The 11228-nt window shown below is 39.8% G+C and overlaps 1 protein-coding gene across 1 annotated transcript; it reads left to right on the top strand.

Annotated features, from left to right (window-relative positions):
* The first annotated feature begins 377 nt into the window (after positions 1-377).
* On the top strand, positions 378-1748 carry LOC142505493 (uncharacterized). The gene has a single exon (XM_075618485.1). It carries the CDS (start codon positions 378-380, stop codon positions 1746-1748), a length of 1371 nt encoding a protein of 456 aa, XP_075474600.1.
* The last annotated feature ends 9480 nt before the right edge of the window (positions 1749-11228 follow it).

Genomic DNA, 11228 nt, shown 5'->3' on the forward strand with positions numbered 1-11228 from the left:
TGACAACATGCTTATGTGATTATATGATTTGTTTACTTCCATTCTAATTGTTTTGGTGTTTTATCGTATAGAATGGAAGGAGGTGGAGAAATTCCTGTTGAAGAGATTACTCTAGCTCGAGGTCGAGGTGGTGGACCTTGTGTCCGTGTTGTTGATGATACTTTTTTTGAGCAAGCTGCTGATCAGCTAGAGCAGCTTAGGATGGATGAATTAATTGCGCGTTTCCATTCTATCATCCACCTCGATTCAGTGGTTCGGAGGGAGCTGAGAAAGCAGAACTGTGGATTTCTGAGATCGAGGAATTGTTTGATTTGATTGAGTATCCTCCAGAGTGTCGATTGAGATTAGCTGTGCATCAGTTGAAAGATCGTGCTAAAATGTGGTGGTCTACTACATTGATGACTTTAGATGCTCAGAGGATTGTTCCATCGTGGGATATATTCAAGCTGAAATTTAAGGAAAGTTATTGTCCTCCATCATTCTACAGTTCTAAGGCTTCAGAGTTTCATAACTTGAAGCAGGGCGATTTGTCAGTTGCGGATTATGCGGATACTTTTTATGCTATGCTCAGATATGCTCCTCATGTTGCTGCGAGTCAGGTTGTTGTCGTCGAAAGTTTCATTGAAGGATTGAACGATCATCTGCACCCTTTTAATTCTACCGGTAAGCCACTAAATTATCTTGAAGCGGTGGAAATAGCAAAAAAGGCTGAAGCTAGTCTTAAGAGGAGTGGCAATCGAGTGCCTACCCAACATCATCAGTCGGGGAGGCAACAATTCAGTTCATCTGGTTCTGCATCTCTTCGTCCACGTGGAAAACAATTTAAGAAGCCTGGTTCTAGTTTTTCGAGTTCAGGGAGTTCAGGGAACCGTGGTGGATATCGCTATAATGGACCTTACTGTGATCACTGTGGAGGCAAGCATTCCAGTAATCAGTGTATTGGAGTTCAAGGGGTTTGTAATAATTGTGGTCGGCCAGGTCATTTTTCTAGAGTTTGTCCTAGTAAAACGAGGAAATCAGCCCAGGCAGGTAGTGGAGCTCAAAGTAATAGAATTCCAGCTGCGTCCCAATCTTCCCATCAGCCTAGTCACCCTTCGCATCAGAGCAAAGGGCAAGGTGGTCCACATAATCAGTCATCTGTTCATGTATTTGCCTTGACTGAGGATGAGGCTCAGGCAGCTCCAGGTACTGTCATTTCTGGTAAATGTACTCTATGTGGTTTTATAGCACGAGTGTTATTTGATACCGGAGCATCTCATTCCTTTGTTTCTCATGCATTTGTCATTTCGCATGATCTTCGCACCACTAGTATGAATTCCAATCTATCTGTTGCTACTCCGATGGGCAAAATGATTATCACTGATAATGTGTTGTTCAATGCAGTTTTGTTTCATGAGGAAAATGTTCTATATCTGAATCTCATAGTCCTACCTATGCATGACTTTGATTGTATCGTTGGTATGGATGTTTTGACTGCAAATCGTGCCACTGTTGATTGTTATCGAGGAATAGTTCGTTTCAGGCCTAGCTTTGCTCCCAAATGGAATTTCTATGGCCGTGGTTCTCAAGCCAAAATTCCTCTAGTTTCTGCCATTGAGATGAACCGATTGTTAGATTCTGGTCATGAAGGTTTTCTGGTTTATGCTGTTGATATATCGCAAGATGAGCGACGGATTTATGATATTCCTGTAGTCAGTGAGTTTCCTGATGTGTTTCCAGAAGAGATTCCTGGTTTTCCACCAGAATGAAAAGTTGAGTTCAGTATCGAATTAATGCCAGGAACAGAACCCTATCTCGAGCACCATATCGTTTAGCTCCTGTTGAGCTAAAAGAACTGAAAGAGCAATTAAAAGATTTATTGAGTAAAGGTTATATTCGTCCGAGTTCTTCACCATGGGGTGCACCGATTCTATTTGTCAAGAAGAAAGATGGAACAATGCGGATGTGTATTAATTATCGGCAACTGAATAAGTTTACTGCAAGAATAAATATCCACTCCCTAGGATTGATGACTTATTTGATCATTTGCAAGGTACTTTGGTGTACTCTAAGATTGATCTCCGTTCTGGGTACCATCAAGTGCGAGTTAGACAAGAAAATGTGCCGAAAACAGCTTTTCGCACGAGATACGGACACTTTGAATTTTTTTTTTATGCCTTTTGGTTTGACCAATACTCCTGCTGTGTTTATGGACTTGATGAATCGAGTATTTCGTAAATATCTCGATCGTTTTGTGATTGTATCCATCGATGATATTATTGTTTATTCCAAGTCCGAGGAAGAGCATGCCAAACACTTGAGGATAGTTCTTCGAATTCTTCAAAAGAAGCAGTTGTATGCCAAGCTATCCAAGTGTGAGTTTTGGTTAGATAGAGTTGTGTTTCTTGGCCATGTCATATCTCAACATGGTATTTCTGTCGATCCAAGTAAAGTGGAAGCAGTTTTGAATTGGGCACGACCGACCAATGTGCCAGAGATTCGTAGTTTCATGGGTTTAGCTGGTTATTACCGGAGATTTATTGAAAATTTCTCAAAGATTGCAAGACCTATCACTCAACTGACTCAGAAAAATCAGAGATTCATTTGGTCTGATGAATGTGAGTCAAGTTTTGTCGAGTTGAAGAAGAGATTGACTTCTTCACCAGTTCTTACCATTCCAAGTGGTTCTGGAGGATTTGTTGTTTGTACCGACGCGTCTAATCGAGGTCTAGGTTGTGTTCTGATGCAGCATGACAGAGTAGTGGCCTATGGTTCTCGTCAGTTGAAACCGCATGAGTCTAAGTATCCTGTTCATGACTTAGAATTGGCAGCTATTGTTTTTGCTCTCAAGATTTGGAGACATTATTTGTTTAGGGAGCAATTTGTAATCTATTCTGATCACAAAAGCTTGAAGTATCTGTTCTCTCAGTCAGATCTGAATATGAGACAGAGACGTTGGATGGATCTTTCGAAAGATTATGATTGTGAGATCCAGTATCAACCGGGAAAAGTGAATGTCATTGCCGATGCTTTGAGTCGTAAGGTTGTTGATATTAATTTATCCTCGATTCATGTTTCTAAGTTACGAGATGATATTTGCACTTCTGGGTTGGATTTTCAAATCCAAGGTAATGCTGTTTGTGTATCTCAGATTTCTGTTGAGCCAGAGTTGATTCAGATTGTAAAGTCAGCTCAGAAAACTGATGATCGAGTTCTGAAATCTTATGAGTTAGTATCTCAAGGACACCAATCTGGTTTCTCAATTCACTCAGATGATTCTCTTCGGTTGAATGGTAGATTGGTTGTCCCAGATATTCCTGAATTGCGTACAGCCATCCTTAAAGAAGCTCATTGTACTCGATATAGTATCCACCTAGGAGGAAGGAAAATGTATCATATTCTACGGCCTCAGTTTTGGTGGAAGAATATGAAAAAGGATGTGGCTGAGTTTGTGTCTCGTTATATGATCTGTCAGCAAGTCAAAGCAGAACGAATGAGACCTGGAGGATTACTGCATAGTCTTGAGGTTCCTCGGTGGAACTGGGAGCACGTGGCTATGGATTTTGTCACGCATTTTCCACGTACTTCTCGTTATTTCGATGCCATTTGTGTGATTGTTGACAGATTATCTAAATCGGCACACTTTATTCCGTATGAGAAGACGTATTCGTACAAGAAAATGGCTCGTCTGTATATTGAAAATGTTGTGAGACTTCATGGAGTTCCAGTTGCAATAGTCTCAGATCGTGACCCTAGATTCACATCAAAATTTTGGACTAGTTTCCAAAAAGAAATGGGTACACAACTTGCGATGAGTACTGCGTACCATCCTCAGACAGATGGTCAGACAGAACGCACAATCCAGACACTCGAGGATCTGCTTCGAGCTGTAGTCATGGATTTTAAAGACAGTTGGCAGCAAGCTTTACCACTGGTAGAATTTTCATATAACAACAGTTTCCAGGTGACTATTGGTATGGCTCCTTTTGAAGCTTTGTATGGCAGACGGTGTCGATCACCTCTTTGTTGGGATGAATTTGGTGAGAAGCAGTTGACTGGACCTGACATTGTTCAGGAAATGCATGATAAAGTCCAGTTGATTCGTCAGAGAATGAAAGCTGCCCAAGATCGTCAAGCTAGTTATGCTAACAGACGTCGTCGACCTCTAGAATTTCAAGCTGGAGATTTTGTGTTTATGAGAATCTCTCCGTTTAGAGGTGTTGTTTGTTTTGGTATGAGAGGAGCTGTCACCTCGTTTCGTTGGTCCCTACGAGATTGTTGAGCGTATTGGTACTTGCGCTTATCGTTTGGATTTGCCCCAGTCATTGTCTGGCATCCACGATGTTTTCCGTGTTTCTATGTTGCGTAAGTATGAGCCCGATCCATCTCATGTGATTCAGCCTGATGAGGTTGAACTCAATCATTCTCTATCGTATACTGAGTATCCTGTTTGTATCTTGGATCATAAAGATAAAGTTTTACGCAATAAAGTTATACCACTTGTACGTGTTCAGTGATCGAGGCATGGTGTAGAAGAATCAACGTGGGAAACAGAAGAGAAGATAAGAGCATCTTATCCATATCTGTTTGGTTCTTAGTAATGTATTGTTGGTTTCGTATTGTGTGTAAGATGTATGTGTATAAACAAAAATTTCGAGGACGAAATTTGTTTTAAGGGGTGGAGAAATGTAAGGCCCTGTAATCAATTATCCAGTAATTTGGCATAATTAAAATAATTATTGAGTTGTAAATTAAAATAATTATTTATGTCAAATAAATTCAAGAAGTGTATTAAAAATATGTATTTTAGAATATTGGAGAATTTAACGTTATAAAATACATATAGAGTTTAAATAACACACGAGAGCAAAATAAATACAGACCGGGATAGATGGGCTTGAGTTACTATTTTAGTAACCAAATACACAATATATATATATACATATACATACACACAACTTACCTTTAAAAGAAGATAAAAGGAAAGAGAGAAGAAGAAAACCCATTTCCCTCAACCCAATTCTCGCAACCCTTGGAGCAGCTGTGGAAGAATCACGATATCTCCTCTGTCCGGCGTCGAAATCTCAATCGGTCTAAATGGGTGTCTTTCTAACATCTTAGGCTTTGATTAAAGATAGAAATCGCGAATTTTGAGCAAGGAGGCCAGCAAATCGAAGCTCCATTTCGTGACCCTGTTTCTGTGCAGTATTTTGGTGAGTTCAGTTTTTGTGCTTCTGAAATTCAAAGTTTTGTGTATTGTCCATTAAGAATCTCGACTTGTGGTTCAAATAAAACGTGTAGCTCAGTTTGTTAGCTTTCTATAGCCACTAGAATCATTGAATTTGGATAAGAAACGGATTTGATATGATTTTTCTACCAAAACGTGTCAAAATGGAATTCTGTGTTGGAGCTGTGTACAACACCTACTGTAATCCGGGTTTATGGCATATATGCACTCGGATTCTGGGATTTTGGTTAAAATGAAAGTTGTAGAGCTATGTCTTTTCTTCGAAATGAGACACGAATCATTAATTTCCATTAAGAATTGAGAGAGTTATGCTTGTTTTACTGAAACTACACAATATTAGAGTTCTGTTCGCGAATTGTGTGAGTAGCAGCGTGTTTTTGTTAATTCTGGCATTAATCTACTCAGATTCTGGAATTGGTTTCTTCTAGAAAAACTTAGATATTTAAGTTGTCTTTCATTTCCATTTGGCGGATATTGATTTGGGTCAAAAATGAATTAGATATGAATTTTATGGTCATAGGTGCCGAATCTGAAACTGTAATAGAATTCGTTTTTCTAGATTTCTGGTTGTGGGTGTTTATCTGTGTCAAGATGATTGAATTTCTTGTTGACATCTTCTGATGAAATATGAGTTTTTGAGTTAGGATTCCAACCATGTACGATAAATATACTTTGGTTAAGTTTTGTTTAAGTTTTGATCTTAAAACTTAGCATAGGTACAAGCTGAAATTTGGAAATATTGTTATTCAATTGGAAATTTACTCGACTTGTTATATTATCTTATTGTTAGGCCGAGGAGACCAAAGCTAAGCTTGTTGTCGTTATCAGTCGGTATTGGTATGTTACAGCTAGGTAATATACGACGGTAAAACATAAATTATGTTTAATTGTCATTCTGTGTTACATGGATCGTGTTTATGATTTGTTGACTGTTGTAAATTGTTAAATGCCTTCGTTGTGATCTATGTTTATTATTATGACATATTATTGGAATTTAGCATCGGGCATACATTTATGACATTCATGTTGAGCCTATCGTTCTTGTTAGCCCATTGTTGATATCTGTTGTTATCTGGCACTGTTGTTTATCTCGGGATCATCGTGTGGCTGATAGACCTATACACATGAGACCTTAGATGTGATTGAACAATCCCGTGGTTAGTGCAGCCTTTTGAGGTGAGCGGTGGGGTTGTGTCATCTAGTTCGTTATGTTGTGCTATCCTGTTATATCGTATCAGCTGTATGGAGACCGAGTCAGGAGTGTTGTTTCAGCACAGCTTGGCATACCTCGCATACATGGCAGGGGGGTTTAGCTGCATGACGATGTAGCTCCCCTGTGTTGTTGCTCGAGAATTATTCCAGTTGTTATCGTACTGTTTGTTGGCTCCTGTTATCCCGGTTATTCATTGAGCCTTTCATGCATTGCATATTACATTTCATTATATGATTATGCATGATTTATGTTATTGTTGTTATTGTTGGACTGTTTCATACCAGAATCCTAACCTCAGTTGTTTTACTGGGGGGGCTGCTGTGGTTGCTTTTGGGCACCATGGTAGATCTCCCGAGTCGTTTTCCAGCATCAGGCCGGGGTTCCGCCAGTGGAGCTCGGGATTGAGGTTGGATTGCTTGGTTCTGTTCAGTGCAGTCTCCCATTTAGTCTATATGTATGTCTTGAGTTGTTTCAGTCTTGTATTGTAGTTTATTTTCCGGGGAGATGCCCCATGTATTTGTAGTAGTATTTGGTTGTTTTGTGCTGTTCTGAGTCGACTCTGTGATGTTTATGTTCTGGTGAGTATTTGGTAAGTTTTAATTTCTGTTTAGTCCTGGCCAGTGTGGCTATAGGTTGTTTAATTTCGGTTTTATTTTAATGACTCTAGTGGGAGTATATTTTGATATAAATTGCTGCTTGAGTTTTTCGGGATGTCCTATTTACGGGGAGGTCATGCCGAAATTTTTCTAGGCCCTGAGGTCCGTTTTAAAGTATTTTAAACCTTTTTCCGCTGCAGTTTTAAGTCAAATCATTATTATTTGATCATTAATTGTCATTAGAGTAAATAAGCCTCACACCTACAATAAAAAGAAGTTAGCTAAATGAAAATTAATAAAGAAAGAATATACAAAATATAAACAATCTTACTTCAAGAATTCATCCTCTTCACCTTGACATAATAGATTTAGCTTTCCATGAGCTTACTTTTGATCAACACTCATATTTGGTAATATGAAAAATATATTGGAACTTAGAACTTTTATACAAACACATTATATTTTACAATGGGATATAATGATTCTCAATCTAGCACAAGGCCTCTATTTATAGGCCAAATGAAAGAAAGGGTCAAAAATTTTATTAACGCCATGTAGTTATAATAGTAGTTTTTGTCTCTGTAGTTGATTTTGGCCTTTTGGTTCACCTCATTTGGTTAAATATTGAAATAGTTATGATTTTTTTAGTATATGCTGATCATAGTAAAAATAAATATGTCTTTCTTTTGATATTTGCACAATTTGATCATCTTCATGAACTTTTTAAGCAATCATGTCTTCTGCAAAGTTGTAGATAATTTCTCAAGGATTTCAAACATGTTTGAATCACCTCCATTTGAATTTTGTAGCTTGAGTAATCATTATTTTATCAACACGTAGAAAACCTGAAAATAAAACATATTTAGTAAGACAATTAAATATAAACAAACAATACTAAAATAACATAATTTTATAATTTTAATGAAACTTAAATTTTAAAATATAGGTTTTAACATATAATAAATTATTAATTTTAAATTTCATCAGTACCTCCTGGATGGATGGAATACGGAGATGCGTGTGCTTTTGTCAGAATATCCTCCCTGGCCGAATCAACACTAGGCACCAATATCATCCCTCTGTATCTCACAATACCATTAGACACTGTGTAGAGTACGCTGCCCTTGGCTTCATCTTTCAGTCTCCATTTCTATAACTGCTCATCTGAAGGCTGACCTCTACAGATTCAGTCTAGTAATGAAGCTGAGACTGTCAGATTAGACAGCTTAAAAGCCCTGCCCTTGGGATAAACTTCTAAACCAAATCTCTGACTGAAGAGATCTCTGCACTGATAGTTGTGCTAAGACTGCAAATTTTCTGCTCAAAGCATCTGCCACGACATTAGCTTTCCCCGGATGGTAGCTAATTTAACAATCGCAATTTTTCACTAATTCCAACCACCGTCTTTGTCTCATATTCAGCTCTTTCTGCGTGAAGAAATACTTGAAACTCTTGTGGTCAGTAAATATCTGGCATTTTTCACCATATAAATAATGTCTACATATCTTCAATGCAAAGACAACGGCAGCTAACTCAAGATCATTAGTTGGATAATTTGCTCATGCACTTTCAACTGTCTGAAGGCATAAGCTATAACCCGACCGTACTGCATCAAAACTGTGACTAAACCGAGCTTAGAAGCATCGGTGTATAGCACGAAATTGCCTTGTCCTACTGGCATGGCTAGAACTGACGCTGAAATTAGAGATTGCTTCAAAGTATCGAAACTCTTCTGACATTCTCCACTCCATAAGAATTTAGCATTTTTCTTAGTTAATGAAGTGAGTGGCACTGCAATCGAAGAAAATCCCTGAATAAATTTCCTGTAGTAGCCTGCTAAGCCTACGAAACTGCGAATCTCTGAAGCATTCTTCGGCTCAACCCATTCCTTAACTGCTGCTACCTTAGCTGGATCCATCTCAATGCCACTACTAGAAATTATATGACCCAAAAACGCTACTTTCTCCAACTAGAATTCACACTTACTAAATTTTGCAAACAACTTGCGACTCTGCAAGACTTGCAAAACTGTACCCAAATGATGACTGTGCTCCTCATGGCTGTTGTCAATGAACACTATGAAAAACTGATCTAGGTAGGACTGCAATACTCGATTCATGAGGTCCATAAAAATTGTTGGAGCATTCGTCAGTCCAAACGGCATCACTAAGAACTCGTAATGCCCATATCTGGTTCTGAAGGCTGTCTTATGAACATTTGCATCTTTTACCTTCAGCTGATGATACCCTGATCGTAGATCTATCTTCGAGAACACTGTAGCTCCCTGCAACTGATCGTAAGTCATCGATCCTTGGAAGTGGGTATTTATTCTTGATCGTTACCTTGTTCAACTATCGGTAGTCGATACACAGCCTCATGCTCCCATCTTTCTTCTTTACAAAGAGCACTGGTGCGCCCCATGGTGAGAAATTAGGGCGAATAAATTCCTTGTCAAGAAGCTCCTGAATTTGCTGTTTGAGCTCTAACATCTCAGATGGAGCTAATCGGTACGGTGCCTTAGAGATTGGCATGGTGCCTGGCATGAGATCAATGACAAACTCCACATCTCTCTCTGGTGGAAGGCCTGTGACGTCATCAGAAAAAAATTCAGAGAAATCTCTGACTACTGGTACATCAGATATCGACGGAGTGGGTGCGTCAGGCGCTAAAACAATGCTGGCCAAGAAAGCCTGACACCCCTTAAGAATAAGTCTCTGTGCCTGCATGTAAGAGATCATGCGAGAGAAACTCCTCCATCTATCCGGCTGAAAGAGAAACTGCTCCATGCCCAACAGTCTTACCAACAATGACCTTTTCTGAAAATCAATAAGAACTTTGTTTTTCGTCAGCCAGTCCATTCCCAAGATGATATCAAATTCTAGCATCGGCAACACAATCAGATCGGCATACACTAGGTGGCCCTGCAGTTCCAGATTAATGTCTTTGACCACGCTAGTAGCTGATAACTCTTCCCCTGATGGGACTCTCACTGAATAGCTCACGTCGAGTCTAATAGACTTGACGTCCAGATGATTAGCGAATGTCTCCGAAATAAAAGAGTAAGTGGCCCCAGAATATATCAAGGCCTTCGTGGCTACTCTCTTTATGAAAATATTTCCTGAGAGACGTTAGCACAACGAACTAAACTTATATCTCAAAATTCTAATCTTAACCTCATGCATAGTAGAAAATCTCTACACAAAATCACCAAAAATACTAACTAGCACACTAATAATCCCAAAAAAAATTCGAAACATGCATAGAAAAGATCATACGATGCTGAATTAAATAAGTTACCTTTCAACAAGGTCGTGTCTGGGTTCGCCTCCTCTGCCTGCATGGCGAACACTCTCCCCTGAGTCGGCAGCCTCCACTGTGGGCAGTCCTTCAGCATATGATCACTGGCGCCGCATTTGAAGCATTTGTCCGATCTCCATAAGCACTGTCCTGGATGCTGGTGGTGGCACTTCGGGCACACCGGGTGCTCACCCGGCCTCTGAGGAGCCTTCTGCTGAGGGATAGGACCCTTGCCTTTCGATGGTCTCTGAAATGACCTCTTCCCTTGCTGTTCTTGGAAAGACCTCTTAAACTGGTGTCGTTGTTTCTGCTGCTGAGGTGTCTGATAGGGCCTCTTGCCCTTCCTATCACTCTCGATGTCCTTTTGGTCTTGTTCTGTTGCCAGGGCTCTAGAAACCGCAACGTCATAGGTAGTAGGACCAGCAACTCTCACATCACGACGCAAAATCGGTTGCAATCCATCCATAAAATGCATCAGCTTCTCCCGGTTATCATTTGCAATCAGGAGCACAAAGTGACACCCCCTCTCAAACTTCCTGACAAAATCTGCAACGCTACTGTCTCCCTGTCGCAGCATCATAAACTCCTTGGTCAGTCTGGATCGTACTTCCTCGATGAAGTACTTGGAGTAGAAGACCTCCTTAAAGACATCCCAAGTCAGTGTTTTCTGGTTCACTGACACAGATGCGCTTTCCCACCACAGTCTAGCATCTCTTGTCAGAAGGAATGTTGCACACCTGACCCTGTCTGCATCATGCAGCTCCATAAACGTAAAAATTAACTCGATGGACTTAATCCATCCTTCAGCTATCATCGGGTTAGTAGTCCCCGAGAACTCCTTCGGATCAATCCTCCTAAACCTCTCGTAGACTTCCTTTGGTCTGGGCCTCGCCCC

This window comes from Primulina tabacum, chromosome 1 (assembly GCF_025594145.1).
Source record: "Primulina tabacum isolate GXHZ01 chromosome 1, ASM2559414v2, whole genome shotgun sequence".
In the NCBI taxonomy this organism is placed as follows: Eukaryota; Viridiplantae; Streptophyta; class Magnoliopsida; order Lamiales; family Gesneriaceae; genus Primulina; species Primulina tabacum.